Raw genomic sequence first — 15308 nt, 5'->3', positions numbered from 1 at the left:
TTTGCATCATTGTGGCAGGATCTCATGTTGCTTCCTTCTCCTGGATTAACTGGCAGATAGACTCAAGCTTGTTTCATTTAACTGAGTTTATCATTAACTGCTGCTCAGTACTTCACCACAACAGCTGTTAAATTTTTGTCTCTCTAAAAATGCTGTCCAGTGTGTGGTCAAGAAAGGACAAGGTTATAAAATAGAAGTAGAATAATGTGAGGCAGTCTGGACTGAGCAGTTGCAGCAGAAAATTTCTCAGTTCAGTTATTCAGTAGTCACATCTATCAGATAAGTCTCTCATGTCAGCCAGTGAAAGGAACAAGATTCTACAGCTCAAGCAGAGGGAGCAAGTGTCTCCTAGTGAAAACACGTCCTACTACACAAACCACCTTGTTCTACAGGAACAACAAACTAATTCCACGTGCCCTTTGTGCCTCAGGTGGACAACAAGGGTCGGAATTTCCTGCACGTGGCCGTTCAGAACTCGGACATCGAGAGCGTGCTGTTCCTGATCAGCGTGCAGGCCAACGTCAACTCGCGCGTGCAGGACGCCTCCAAGCTGACCCCCCTGCACCTGGCAGTGCAGGCTGGCTCCGAGATCATCGTGCGCAACCTGGTGCGTGCTGGGCAGCCCTGCTCTGTGAGCTGCACCCTCCTGCAGGCTGAGCCTCACTGCAAAGTGACAGCACTCCTCCTGAAACACACGGTCCCCTTAGCTCGGACTGTTAGCTCAGCTGCCACAGCAGCCTTCACACGAGCATGTTGGGTTTGCAGCAATCACTAGGTTTGGTTCTGTGTAAAGAATCTTTCTTTGCCCTTTCTGCATATTTGAACACAAGCACAAGTTGTGGCAGCTCAGTAATGATATTTTATACACTCTGGAAGCCTAGAAGTATCTCTGTACAGTAGAGTCTTGTGTGCTTCATTCACAGAAATAAACTTGGCTAAAATAGCCCTGAAGCCATCTTTGAACATATTCCTTCTTGCCTCCTGACAGCTGCTTGCAGGTGCCCAGGTGAATGAACTGACCAAGCACCGTCAGACTGCTCTTCACTTAGCAGCCCAGCAAGACCTGTCCACCATTTGTTCAGTCCTTCTGGAGAATGGAGTAGACTTTGCAGCTGTAGATGAAAATGGAAATAATGGTAAACTTCAAGTTACACACGTAAATGCAAAACACTTCAGTAGGTCTGTTAATGATGTCTCCTAGAGCTCACTGTGAATGGCCTTGCACTGCAAAGGTGAAAGAATGAAAGTCCAGGAAATCAAAGCAGATGGAAGCAGTTGTTTGGGAAGGAGGGCTGGGAAAGTGGGAGGAGGTGGTTTTGTTTAGTTATTAGGCTGTAATTATTGCTGGTACTCAGAGTCTTGAACCTTGTTTTTCTCTTTTTCTTTGTTTTTCTTTACTGTTCAGCTCTGCATCTGGCAGTGATGCACGGCCGTCTGAACAACATCCGGGTCCTCCTCACAGAGTGCAATGTAGATGCAGAGGCCTTTAATATCAGGTCATTATTTATAGTCTTAGACTAAAAGAACCACTTTGTATTTTAAAATATGTGCTGACATGCTGCTTCAAAATATATGTTTGCTTTGTATTGTATTATTTATAAACACATTTGGAAGTGTGCAGATGATGATGTGTCTAAATTCTGTGCAAATTATATGTATACACCAAAGAAGGAAAGTTAAGTAGACAGTTGTGTGTGATGTACTGAGGTACTGAGATGTGGCATTGTTCAAGTGTGAACAAAACTTGGAAGCAAGGAGAGCTGGATGAGTAACTGCAGTAGCAAGCAGACTTTGATCAAGATAACAAACTCTTTTCCCCAGAGGCCAGTCACCAATGCATATTTTGGGACAATATGGGAAAGATAATGCAGCAGCCATCTGTGACCTCTTCTTGGAGTGTATGCCAGAATACCCTCTAGACAAACCTGATGCTGAAGGAAACACAGGTAAGTGAGACTCAACAACTATTAAACTTGAAAGTACTTGAATTGTATTCGTGGTGTGTCACTTTTAAAGCTGGAATAATTGGCAGTAGTATGTTCAATACAGTAGGAGGCACACAATACATGACAACTTAAAAACTAAAGATCCTGTCTGTGTATGTAACACAATCTACCATTCACTTAGCAAGCAACTGTCTGGCTTTTATGTTTCAGTGCTCCTCTTGGCTTACATGAAGGGAAATGCCAACTTGTGTCGTGCAATAGTGAGAGCTGGGGCTCGCCTGGGAGTCAACAATAACCAAGGAGTCAATATCTTCAACTATCAGGTTGCTACAAAACAGCTTCTCTTCAGATTGCTGGGTAAGTACCACTTGCTGTGGTGGGAGAGTATTTCTGGCTTATGCTTCCAGGATACTTCATAGGAAAAATCTCTGGACTTTTGACTTAGATGACAGAAATTCCAGAGAGGCAGAACTTGTGAATTTTATACTACTAACAGTGCAGAGTAGAAATACTAGTTTTTCTGGTGATTAGCTGAAAAGCTGTACAATGCAGACTGTTAAATACTACTTTTTGTGGAAGGATAGACATGGAAACTCTTGGCTGGTTTGTAGTCCAATGTAGCTTAAAACACAGACACTGCTTTTTAATGGTGCTGTACAGTTGCTGGGGACAATGTGATGGAAATCAACTATAGATTATCTACAAAGGAGACTCCAGCTCCTGCAAGAGGAGTTAAATCCATTATACTGGAATGCAGCCTAGAACTGGAAAAAGCCTTCAGGTTTATTGCACTCAGAAGGTGTCTGAGCCCATTTTGCCTTCACATTTTTACCTCTTAACAGATATGCTGACAAAAGAACCTCCCTGGTGTGATGGCTCCAACTGCTATGAATGTGCTGCCAAATTTGGAGTCACGACAAGAAAGCATCACTGGTAATATGAGCTCCCTTGCTGTGCTGACAAGGAAATGGATTCCTCCCCAAATGTAGCTGGGCTTGCTCCTGCTAGTAGCTTAGGAAACCTCCATGTTAACATAGGTGTATGACCAGTAATCCAGCTGAAACATTCCATCCTGTCTTAGATCAGAAACTTGTAGTCTGACTGAAATAATGTTTTAAGTAGCTTGTGCATTTAATATTCTGATAAGTTATAAATGAGAAATCATCTCTAAGTTCCAGTAGTGAAACAGGATTTAAATACCCAGTTGTCAGAGAGTGATGCACTTCACAGAGGAGCAACAATATATTTTATTAAGAGAGTGAGTTAATAGAAGTTCAATGATAAACATGGCAGTAGTTTAACAGGACTTGATTATTTCCTGCATAGAGGTTAGGGTCAGGGAGAGCCTCCTGTGGAGGCATGAGGTTCAGAGAGAGCAGCTCTGGGGCTGTGGCTTACACAGGAAAGACAAGAGAGCACCACCACCACAGTGGTTGGATGACCTCCTCCAAAAGAGGTGGCAGATTTGGGCAGGTGTTGGCAGCTTAGGTTTGGGATCCTGTTTGCAGTGTGGAAATGGCTGAAGATGAACATGAGCTGCTCTTGTGTAGATAGGAGTTGCCTTTTTAAAATAGTCTGAACTTGTACAGAACATGCTGGGTTGGAAAGATGTTAAACTAAGATTTTTCTTAGCTCAGTATGCTAGAGAAACTACATATGTAACAGTTCAAGCTGTACCATGTGACTCACTGGCACAGAACCAGCACCTGTTGGCATTAGTCAATTATTCCAAAGTATCAGAAAGGTACAAGACAAATATCAGAAGAGACAAGATAATCATAGCTTTGCAACTGGTGGTGTGCATGTAATGCTATCATTGATAGAGAAAGTCAAACAGTAACATCCTGGTGTTCACAGGAGGGAATTCACTTTTCTCCCACTCCTTTTCTGTCAACAGCCGACACTGTGGACGCCTGCTCTGCCATAAGTGCTCAACAAAGGAGATTCCTATCATAAAATTTGATCTGAACAAGCCAGTTCGAGTTTGCAACATCTGCTTTGATGTCCTGACTTTGGGAGGAGTGTCCTAGTATGCTGTGGAAGTAAAGGGATTCCCAGTCAGTGCTCCTGACAGCAGCTCTGCTTACAAGCCCTCTGGATAGGGAAGAGGAGGCTTACACGTCTTCTGCAATAGACTGAACTAATTAAGGACCCTGTTATGATATACTCTGGTATAAATGATTTTGTATGACTGTAAATGTATCGGGCTGCGATAGACTTCACTAGGAATCAGAGTGGATTGTTGAAACCAAGTGACAAAAGAATTGAGACCCTCTTCTAGTTGCAGTGGGGTATGGAAGCTGAAATTTGTACTGATTGAATCGGCATAAAACAGGTCTGTCCTCAATATGGTGCTTTGCACTGAGCAACTCTATTAAGTCCTGTGGCTTTCAGGCTGCTTAGTAGAGGTGGTATTAAGTTTCAGGGTAACCAGGTATCTTTCTTTGCTTTGTCTTAAAGATAAACGTTCCCTTTCTCCAGAGAAGACTTTTTGTGAAGCTAAACTGAGCTGTTGCAACCACTGTTCAAGAAACTCTTCAGACCTGGGGGTAGTTTCAAGTATAGCTCAAGAATTGTGGCCTTACAACAGAAAGCTTTACAACATCTGATGCAAAGCAGTCAGAATTGCAGATCCACATCTTGATACCTCCTCAGCAAATGACTCGTTAGCTTTAGCATGTTCAAGAGAAGTGCAAGATTGCTTTAGGAAAATGCTCTTGCTCATACCTGCTGGAACTGTCAGTCTTTGTTGCACTTTCATATTTATGTTGCTGGTCCTTCCAGTCCATGGCACTCGTATAAATGACCATGAGTTTGCTGAAAGGCCTGAGCATGTGCTAAAGGAGAAACACTAAAACTGGTGGAGTCTAACTCACAGTACAGCAATAAATGCTGAAGTGCTTTAGGAATCCCAGGAGGGAGAGAAACTTTCCTGGGGCTTAAGGGGCCTGGTAACTGCTGTGGGAGAGTCAGTAACCCTGCCAAGTGTAGAATGTGCTGCACCTCTAGACACTAAACCTGGGCCCATTTTCAGCAGGATTGCTGGGGAGTGGGAGTGTATGTGGAGGCTTCCTATTAGGAGTAAGCTGCAGTGTTTTCATCTGGGCTGGTTGTACTCTCTTAAACATGCTGAATCTGTGGAAACCTACCACCACATAGTCTAGGTAAACAGGAAAGTACTTGACTGGTAGACAGCTTGTGATTTGGTGGGCAGAGGCTTCAGTTAGAAATAAATGGGTTGTTAAGCAAAACTACATGCCATGCTAAGGCTGTTTTTATTTCAAGAGATAAAGCTAGTGTAGACTCAATTCATCATTCCTCATCTTTACTCCATGAATTGGTGTGCATTTTTTAATGACTGTTATCTGCAGTGAACAGTATGGACAGTGATGCTGTGTTGCCCTGTTTGGAGCAGTGACTTGTTGGTCTTAAAGAGCAAGATGAGATGATGAACTAGGCTGCTCCTGTTACAGGAAACTTTCTCAGTTTTTCTCAAGCTTGTACAAGGAGATGGTAGGAGAGGCTGTAATTGCTGACATTTGTATGATTAATTTCACATCAAGTCTCACTTGCTCTGCACTTTGATCTTCCAATATGCCTATATTGTAACTGGAATCACCCCTGTACCACTAGGGAGGAGCAATGGATGAAATACAAACTTGCCTCACTGTTTGATGTCTGCTGCTGACATGTTTCAACAGATTGCTCTGGGTAGCACAGCTGGTCTCTAACACAGTTCCTAATGCAAATGGTGCACCTCTGGCATAACATTGTAGGTGAATGAGGGAAAATAGTGGTGTCAGTTAATGTTAGCTGCAGTAATTGTTGGTGTCAGTTAACTACAATCTACAGTTTGGGGGTTTTTGAGTGAAAGAGATGATGGAAAACCTTATACTACTGGTACTTCAGGGTGCCACTGGTTGCAGATCTCTAGCAGTGAAAGAATGATGCAGAGAAAGTGCATTTGGTGAAAGAAGTCTTGGCTGTAATCCCATGGCAACATGTTGTTTTCCTTCTTGGTTTGGAGCTGAAGTGAAGTGGAAGGGTAAGGGTGGGTTCAGAATGCTGAAAGACAGTGCAGGGGAGGGGTTTTCCAAGGCCACAGCCTATGGGCTTCAGCCTGATGGGAGAACTGCTCAGCATGTAATTGCCAAAGCATTTAAACATCACTTTACCAGTGGCTTCTCTGATGTAAGGGCAAGGGAGCAGGGAGCTCAGTGCTAACAGATTAAGTCAGCTTTTTACCGATGGAAAATGTGGATCTGGTGAAAATTCAGTTTAACTGAATGGCAAATTAAGGCTGGGTAGTTGCTCTTCTAAAAAACAGGATATTGATTATAACTGTAAAACTGTGGGAAAGATCTGGGAAACCATCTGAGTGCTCCTGGTTTGCTGTTTACAGCCAGTACTGTCCCAGCTTACTGAAGTCTGAAAGGAAAGTAGGTTATTGTTAAATGTACAGCCTGAGGTGTTTGTTAAAGTAACTAAATTCAGCAAATTTGATCCTTTTGAAGTGCCTTTGAGACAGTTTCCTTCCAGCCAACTCTAAATAGCTTTCTGCCAGAGCTAAAGAGGGAAAGGTCACAACTTGAACCAAAACCCACGTTAGTTCTTTTCTAGTTCAGCTGAGGAGTTGACCCCACCATACAACTGGTGGGGCTCAATCCCTCACACACTCTGCCTAGTGTTAGTCTGAGCTCTCAGACCACTGAGATTTTTTGGGAGTTTTGCTGGCAATGCTCCACTACAGGGTACAAATGTGAATGAGGCACTTGGTAATGTAGTGGTGGTCAACACATTTCTAACTCTAAACAACTGCTCTTCCCTTTTTGTAGCATAATACAGTTGTTACCAAACCCCCCACCCCTCTTACCCCTGCTTTTAGTGGTCTCTATTAACTCAAGTCTGCCAAGCATTGAACAAAAGGTTAGGTGGAACATCAGTTTGTGTCCCTGGAAGTGCTGTCACACTTGGAGGCTTCAGGCACTTCAGCAGGGTTGTGGAAAGTCGGGTGGTTCATGCTGTAGCTTTTTGTTCTGAGACTGGATTCCTTTTGGTTGCAGTCACCCAGCACTTACACAAGCAAATGCCATGGTCCAGCACTCTTACACAAGCAAACCGTGGTCTGGCTGAAATATTTTGTCTGTAAAAGGTGCAGTCACTGTTTCACACCACTGAGTGGAGTAAGAATGTTGCTGTTGAAGGCACTAACAGAGCAGAGTTAAGTTGCTGGCTAAAAGCTGACAGATGCCTTAATGACTTCCTGTGCTGGAGATAACAGCTTGTCCAACTGCTCATGTAGTGCTTATAAACTAACATGTAACAGTATGGGAGGCCAAGGCTGGATGGTTTTGTAGATCAAATGTTAATAGGCAAGTCCTCTTTTTTCTGTAACCAGCAGAGGTGGTCACTGCAGCAAACTCATCTCTAGAAAAATCAAAGCTTGTATGAGTGACAGAAATAACTGAATCTTCTAATACCCTCTGTGAAATAGAAAAGGAAGTCTTAGAACAATGGCATTTTATCTGCAATGTTTGTCTGGAGTTGTTGTAAAAATGTATTTTTCCAATATGCATTACTTCGTTGTGTAATGATTCTACTTGTAATAAAATGCAGAACTAGATGATGCATTGTGAGGTGAGACCTTGCTAAGGAAGTATCTGCTCCTGTAGAGACAGCTGCCCCTCTACAAGCTCATCCTGACAAACCACGAAGAAAACCAGGGATACAACACCCAATTGGGCACAACAACTTTATTCTTTGTTCTGAAATTAGTCCAGGTATTCATTTTCATGTTGTGGAACTGCTACAACTGTTCTTTTGGCTGTCAAGGTCTGGTGTTCTAGTTTGTACCATGTAGTCATCTTGAATGCCTTATACTAGACTTACCTATAATCAGTCTTGTGAAACAAAGCCGAGCTCCCCACGGGCCAGAGCTGCTTCCTGGAGTTCAGCACTCCCAGTTCCTCACCCTGGGTGCACTCAGCTGTGTGCTGGAGGCAGCTCAGCCCCCTGGGAGAGCAGAGAGCTGCTGCAGCTTCACTTCAGGAAAAGGAAAACTTCAGTGCAATAGCAAACCCGGGCAAGACTTCTGGGTGAGATTGTGATGCATTAGTCTTTTATTAATAAAACTTACTGAAGTACAGATGAATGGTGAGCTTTATTAGAGCACTGTCTGTGGTGACTTGAGCCCTCTGTGGCTATCACTGTTTTCTTCCCACCCTTTTCCACCCTGGGAGAATCCAGCTGAGCTGCTCAGTTGGAGATCCAGGCACAGGACAGTCTTGGAGCACTTCAGGTCAGTGAGGGTGTCTCCTTGTTTGCTTTAATAGATGACTTATTCCTAGTGCAAGGCAAACTTCCTCCCCAGTGTTCCCAAAGCCTAAACTGAGGAATAAGCTGTGAACTGGTTTTCAACCAACTTTAACTTAAACCAACACCTTCCTGCCCTGCCTTTTTGCAGCAGTTTAATTTTTGTGTAGCTCTTGCAATCAAAGCCATCCCCTCAGCACTATTTGCATAGTGATTGAGTGTTCCAGCAAGATGAAACTTGCTTAGAAGTTCAAGCTGGTCCACCTTCACTATGACTGGTTTGCCCACACAAACTACTTCTTACAGCATTTATTAGTCTGGAATTTGCTGCAACTTTTAAATAGCTTTAAAAAGCTCTTTTAAAGGCACTTGCCAATCACTGGGGGGGGATGGTTTCACTACTTTAAATTCAATTTCTTTTTAAAGTGGTGGTGTCTAAATGTGGCAAAGGCCACAGTTGTGGAGGCAGTGCAGTGCTGCTCTGCAGCTCTTTCCTGCTCCTTTTACACAGCCTGATCTTCAGCACTGTGTGAAATGAGTTCTCACTCCACCCCCAGAGCTGGCTCAAGCCCAGGGCTGAGGTTTGGCTCTGCCACACATCCCGGTGCCCCCTGAGTGACACGAGCTGGCACAGCAGGGCAATGCCTGCAAGGGCTTCTCTTCAGGATGATGATAGACAAAAAAACCCCAAAAGTAAAACCACAGCCCCTGTGCCCCACCCCTGTTAGAAGCATGTGCATGTTGAAGTTTGTGTGGCTCCATCCCTGGCAGCTGTAGCATCCTCTGAGCTGTTATCAGGGAGAAGTGCTGTAATGTGTGCTGCTGCAAGGGACAGAATGGTGCTTCCTGTAAACTTACTAATTAACTAACTCATCACTTAGCTTTTGGGCCTCTCTTTGGAGGTGGTGGTAGCTAAAAATCAGTTTATAAACACTTTCCAGCTGCTTACACATAGATGGCAGCTGCCTGAAGGAGAACTGACCACAACCTGTGCCACCACTGGACCCTGATCTGCATGTCTCTCTCAAAGCCCAGCTCCACCAAAACTGATTTTAACAGCAGATTCCACTAAAACCAGCAACTGCAGCCTGAGGTTTGCAGTGCAGGTATTGTTTCTTCCCTTTTAACCCCACCCAGAGAGGGTAATGACCTGCCCTGCATTTCTGGGAGTCACTCACACTGCTGAATTCTGCCAGCTGTGACACAGTAAATATGGATTTTAACAGTGCTGGGTCTTTTAAGGGCACATCTAGCTCAGGTTATAGTCTGATAGCACAGACCAGATGGGAAGGAAGTCTTATACCAGAATGGAAACAGGAGGCAGATTACAGTAGGATGGTTCTGTTGCCACCCAGGCAACAAAAAGAAAGCTATTTAAAACTCCTCCTTCCTGATCAGAACAGTTTGAAAGTGGTGAATCACAGACCAGGACAGTGAGGTTAATATCAAACAATCCTCACAGGTGGCTTCCATATCTGGGCACAGTATCTAATGCAAACACTGAGTGAGGAAATGCAGCTCTGGCCTTTGCCTTCTCCAAGAATTTGATAAAGCTTGTGTGCAACTAAACTGTGTTTAGTTCCTGATACTGTGGACCTTAATTGCAGAAGAAATTCAGGGTTCTCCCTGCTACCTTTAAACTCTGGGGAGTGAGTCAGGTGCCTGGGAAGGAGCATCAGCATTGCCTGACCTCAGCAGGACCTGGGGACTGCACGACCTGTGGCAGTGAGGCTGCAGCAGTTCCTGTGCTCACCGACCTCGCTGCCTTACACCACAGCACACTAACATCCAGTTCCTGAGTGCACAAGAAGCAGTTCTAAAACACAATTCAGGCTCTGCATCTTACAGTTTGTTCCCAGATACAAAAATATTTCCCACAGAAATAAAGAAAGCATCCTGTTACTTAATTTTTTAGCCACTAACCTGGCTGAAGTGTTTCCTCCATCTCCATATATTAAAAAGCATCACAAATACCATGAGAATGTTACTGCTGCCTTTGCATGGACGGGTGGAAGGGATGGAGCTGGAGCTGCAGGGTTTCACTGCAGGGCCCTCCCTGCCCTGGCTCAGCCCGTGAGGAGGACACACTGCTCGGCCAGGGGATGGCAGCCCTCGTACTGCTGCAGCTGCGGGTGATCCAGGTCGCCTCTGTCGCTGTGCTGGGCGGAGGCAGGCTGGCCCCAGGGCGGCCCCGAGCTCCTCACGCACACGCAGTGAGAGCCCTGCGAGCCGGGGCGGTGCAGCCGCCGCGGGACCCCGGCCCAGGCTCGGGGCACGCCCCCGCTGGCAATGGAAATGAAAAGCAGTTACAACTCACAGCCGGGAAAATGCTTCCAGTCAACAGAGAATCCTTAGGAAAAAAACTGAGGTAATCTGGGGAAACTAGAACTAACACTGAGGTAGGTTTTGCTTCCACAGAATTCACAGAATGACTGGGTTGGAAGAGACCTGAAAGATCGTCGAGTCCAACCCATGTCCTAACACCACCTCAACTGCACCCTGGCACCCAGTGCCACATGCAGGCTTTGTTTCAACAGCCACAATCCCACAGCCTTTGCCTTTTTATTGGCTGTGCTTCAGAAATCTGTGGCCTGGACCTGGTTTCATCACTGCTCCCTTCTGAGAGTGACCAACTCCTGCACTCCGTGCTTCCATTGCTGGAAGAGGAATCACAGCCTTCTGGAGCACAGCAAAATGCCTTTTCTGGAGGTACCTAAATGCTCACAGGTGACCACACATCTTCACAGAACCACAGTGGCTTGGGTTGGAAGGGACATTAAAGACCATCCAGTGCAGCCCCTGCTATGGGCAGGGCCACCTTCCAATAGACCAGGCTCTTCCAGGCCTTCTGTGCCTTGACTAAACAATGATTTTGAGAACTGGGGCAGAAGAAAAAGAACTTCCCCAGGTAATTCATCATGTCTCTTCATGTCTAAGTGTCTCTTTATGGGCCAGATCCTGCCTCTTCCCCAATCACTGCAGCTTTTAAGCCTCTAACACAAGCCACTGCCACATCACACCTGGTCCCAAGGCTGTCCCCAAGCTCAGTGACACACAGGAGCAGATCCCTGGGGCACACAGAGCTGCTGCTGGGCTGACATGAAGCCCAAGCACTTTGCAGTGTGGTCTGTGAAATTATTTCATCTTCAAACAAAACAGTCCCTAAGCTGAGAGATAGCTACTAACAGGAAAGTAGGAAATGATTATTCAAAGCTTAACCTCATTTTTATGTGGTTTAAGTGAAAATGTTGTGGTATCAGCTTGTGAGGCAGGCTGTGAAACTGTCTGAAAAGCACAGGTTAATGCTTGTATTCCTGACAGGTGACAGAACCTGTTTGAATGCCAGTCCTGCTGGGATTTCTGTCCTGTTTTGCTGAGAACAGGTGACCACATGCACATGTGGTAAATTCTTTGACTCCAGTGTGACAAAAGAGACTCAGCCTGGAGAAAAGGGGGCTCAGGGGGAATCTTCTCACTCTCTACAACTCCCTGACAGGAGGGTGGAGCCAGGTGAAGGTCAGGCTCTGCTCCCAGGGAACAAGGGACAGGGTAAGAGGAAACAGCCTCAAGTTGTGCCAGGGGAGGTTTAGGTTGGATACTGAGGAAAATTTCTTTATGGAAAGGGTGGCCAGGGCAGTGGTGGAGGCCCCATGCCTGCAGGGATTTAAAAGCTGTGTGGATGTGGCACCTGGGGGCACAGGTTAGTGCTGGCCTTGGCAGTGCTGGGGGAATGCTTGGACTGGGTGGTCTCACAGGGCTTTTCCCACCTGAACAGCCCTGGGAATTCAGGCAGGGACAGAGCCCATGCCTGGCTTATTCCAGCCCTGGCAGCCCCACTGCCAGTCCCAGAGCTCAGCTACCCACAGAGTGTGGTGGCTGCAGGAGCCAGGACATCTTCCTACATCCCTCCTGCCAGGAGAGGCAGGAACAAAGCACAGGGCACCCAAAAAAAGCCTCTGCTCCAGAGGGGACAGGCTTACCTCTCTCTGGAGCACCAGAAGCGGGTGCCTTTAGCAGAGCTCCATTCAGAGTTGCAGGGTGGGAACTGCTGCTTCTTCTGGTCACTTTCTGCTTGCAGTTTGAGAGCTTCCTCAATGGCAGCCTCCACCTCCCTCAGGGCTGCTGTCGGTGCCCCATTTTCATCATAGAATCTGCCCACCAGCTTCCCTGGGAGAGGAGATCAATTAGGACCACAGTTTGCTGACCACAGACCTGTTTCCAGGCAAGGAAAATGCATAGTTCTGGTGGGGTTTTATTTTTAATTTGCTACTTAAAGACAAAAATAAAAGGAGATGTCACCATGGCCCAATTTTAGAACTGAACTGGGCTTACATCCCTTCAATGCTTGGATCACACAGCAATTTACCCATTTGAATAAACCCATGCAGGACAAGCTTAGGCCCAGACTCATTACAGAGCTGAAAACCAAAGCCAGTTTCAGCTGCACAACCCAGAAGCCATTCCCCAAAACAGTTTCCCTGCCCTGCTGCCCCTACATTCTCCTGAATCCTGGTGATTTCAGGCTGGCTCCCTGCTCAGTGCTCGGCAGAGACAATCCAAGCAGGACAGCATTGAGGTGGGAAAACAATTCAGCTTTCCCTTGGAGGGAAGCAGACCCTGGAGACCTGGCTTGGCTGCAGCTGGTCCCACACAGGGACCTGCACCCCGCCCCTGTGTGAGCCCACCCAGCCCCACACGTACCCACGGGCTCGTAGTTGTTGCTGTAGAAGCTCAGCCAGCTGTGGATGGAGAGCAGCTCTGCGGGGGACAGCCCCGACACCGTGTCCACCAGCCCCGCCGCGCTGAAGTCGCCGCTGGCAAACGCTCGGGTGGCATCTCTGCCTGAGGGCAGGGGGAGCACAGGGGGGAGAGCTCAGGGGAGTGAGAGACCAACAGGGGGGAGAGCCCAGCCAAAGAGTGAACCCCTCAGCCAAGGAGCGAACCCCGCCCTGGATGAATCCCTCAGCCATGGATGAATCCCTCAGCCATGGAGAGAATCCCTCAGCCATGGAGTGAACCCCTCAGCCATGGAGTGAACCCCTCAGCCATGGAGAGAATCCCCCAGCCATGGATGAACCCCTCAGCCATGGAGAGAATCCCTCAGCCATGGAGAGAATCCCTCAGCCATGGAGAGAATCCCTCAGCCATGGATGAACACCCCAGCCATGGAGTGAACTCCCCAGCTATGGAGTGAACCCCTCAGCCAAGGGTGAATGCCCCAGCCATGGATGAATCCCTCAGCCATGGAGTGAATTGTTCAGCCACGGAATGAATCGCTCAGCCATGGAGTGAACCTCCCAACCATAGATGAATCCCTCAGCCAAGGAGTGAACCCCTCAGCCAAGGATGAACCCCTCAGCCATGGATGAACACTCCAGCCAAGGAGTGAACCCCTCAGCCATGGCCCCCCAGCCATGTATGAGCCCCTCAGCCAAGGAGAGAATCCCTCAGCCATGGAGTGAACCCCTCAGCCATGGACCCCCAGCCATGTATGAGCCCCTCAGCCAAGGAGAGAATCCCTCAGCCATGGAGTGAACCCTTCAGACATGGATGAACACCCCAGCCATGGAGTGAACCCCTCAGCCATGGACCCCCAGCCATGTATGAGCCCCTCAGCCAAGGAGAGAATCCCTCAGCCATAGAGTGAACCCCTCAGCCAGGGGTGCAATGGAGTGAACCCCTCAGCCAAGGAGAGAATCCCTCAGCCAAGGAGTGAACCCCTCAGCCAGGGGTGCGACCCCAGCCCTGGAATACAGCCCAGCCGTGGGGTGGCCAAACAGGGCCTGAGCTCTCCCTCCTCCCAGCCAGGGGTGCATTCCCCGGCCAGGGTGACACCGGTGACACACACCCCAGGTGATTATTCCCTCCCCAGCCCGGCCCACACCCAGCCCCCTCCCCGCTCATTGCCGGTACCTGCGAACCCGCTGTACGCGCCGCCGGGCCCATAGTGCTTGCGGCCCCGCTCCACATCGAAGACCCGTCCGAGCAGGGCGAGGTAGAGCCCGGGCTCGCCCGGCGCCCCGCGGTAGCGGCGCAGCTCGGCGGCGCTGAGCAGGCGGGCGCGGGGCTCGAACCCGCGGCGCAGCAGGCAGGCGGCGGCCAGGCCCAGCAGCGCCGCGGCCGCGCCCCGCCACATCGCGCCGCCTGCGCGACACTGTCCCCGCCGCACGGCCGCGGCACGGCCGGCCCCAGGGCGCGCTTTACGGCAGCGTGGCGCGGAGCGCTCTGGGCTGAGGGCGGCGGAAAATAAATCATCGCTGGCAGCGGAAAAATCACCGCTGGCAGCGGAAAAATCATCGCTGGCACCGGAAAAATCACCGCTGGCAGCGGAAAAATCATCGCTGGCACCCGCCCGGGCCGCTGGGAACCCGTCCAGCCCTGTCTCGAACGGGCCGGCCACAGCTGCTCTCTGCCCGCGCCTCAGCACCCTGTGAGTATGAGGTTGTCCATAAGGACAGCCACAGAATCTCTTGTTTTTAGTGGAGATCGCCCAGTGTGAGCCCTGCCAGGGCAGCGCCACCTGCAGCCGGTGACACAGCGAGGGCCAAGGGGGTTTGTTTTCTCCGCGCCCTCCCTGCACCAGTCTGTCCTGTTATGAATGAAAAGTTATCTGTTTTGTTTTTTTTTTTTTAAGGTTGCGGAGTTAAAACAAGCTAGGCAAGTGCTGTTAAGTTAGCTTCATTGTTAAGAGTTCTTCTTCCGTTACCTGTTGATGGTCGGTGATTAACCATTGCCCCCCTGATGCTTCCCAGAGATCCTGCAGGTACCAGGAGAACGGGAGTGCCATCAGAGCTGGTATGCAGATGAGAAATGCGTTGCACCCCGAATTTTTACTGTTTTTCCCAGGAAAACCCCTAAAAATCACGAGCCAACAAGTGACTTAAGTGACATCTAAGGATGGGAGCATTGTCCCGTACCTGCTTGGACCTTTTTGTTTCTCACCCTAACCTGAAAAGATGCTGATTAAAGAGACACCCTGGGGTTTTAAACAAACAAGTGAAGGACTCCATGACTCTCCCTTGAGGACAGAGTCCCCAGCTCTGTCTGCAG

At 48.2% G+C, this 15308-nt stretch overlaps 2 protein-coding genes across 3 annotated transcripts in view; one reads left to right on the top strand and one right to left on the bottom strand.

Annotated features, from left to right (window-relative positions):
• Positions 1-7569, top strand: part of ANKFY1 (ankyrin repeat and FYVE domain containing 1) — a 31519-nt gene extending 23950 nt beyond the window's left edge. Inside the window, exons 19-25 of one of the 2 annotated variants that reach the window (XM_039705771.1) lie at positions 431-607; positions 989-1136; positions 1406-1496; positions 1822-1946; positions 2157-2303; positions 2789-2879; positions 3844-7569. In XM_039705771.1, the coding sequence (XP_039561705.1) occupies positions 431-607; positions 989-1136; positions 1406-1496; positions 1822-1946; positions 2157-2303; positions 2789-2879; positions 3844-3976 (912 nt within the window). In that variant the 3' untranslated portion in view covers positions 3977-7569. The remainder of the gene's footprint in view (positions 1-430; positions 608-988; positions 1137-1405; positions 1497-1821; positions 1947-2156; positions 2304-2788; positions 2880-3843) is intronic. The other variant, XM_039705772.1, reaches the window with a different exon arrangement.
• Positions 7570-9255: 1686 nt separating this feature from the next.
• On the bottom strand, positions 9256-14535 carry LOC120500633 (neuferricin). Its single transcript, XM_039705773.1, has 4 exons — positions 14172-14535; positions 12960-13100; positions 12239-12425; positions 9256-10541 (listed from the first exon to the last, which is right to left on the bottom strand). The coding sequence occupies exons 1-4, from the start codon at positions 14392-14394 to the stop codon at positions 10325-10327; spliced, it is 768 nt and encodes a 255-aa protein (XP_039561707.1). The 5' UTR covers positions 14395-14535; the 3' UTR covers positions 9256-10324.
• Between the last annotated feature and the right edge of the window lie 773 nt (positions 14536-15308).

Source organism: Passer montanus, unplaced genomic scaffold, assembly GCF_014805655.1.
Source record: "Passer montanus isolate IOZ18808 unplaced genomic scaffold, ASM1480565v1 scaffold184, whole genome shotgun sequence".
Lineage (NCBI taxonomy): Eukaryota > Metazoa > Chordata > Aves > Passeriformes > Passeridae > Passer > Passer montanus.
The sequence above is the reverse complement of the archived record's forward strand: the minus strand, read 5'-3'. Positions and strand labels throughout refer to the sequence as shown.

Excerpts from the sequence above, each read along its gene's own strand:
- LOC120500633 (XM_039705773.1), bottom strand. The coding sequence starts at position 14,394 with ATGTGGCGGGGCGCGGCCGCGGCGCTGCTGGGCCTGGCCGCCGCCTGC. Across the intron at positions 12,426-12,959 it reads CAACAACTACGAGCCCGTGG|GGAAGCTGGTGGGCAGATTC; the intron begins GTACGTGTGGGG and ends CTCCTCTCCCAG. Across the intron at positions 10,542-12,238 it reads TTCTGGTGCTCCAGAGAGAG|CGGGGGCGTGCCCCGAGCCT; the intron begins GTAAGCCTGTCC and ends TTCCATTGCCAG.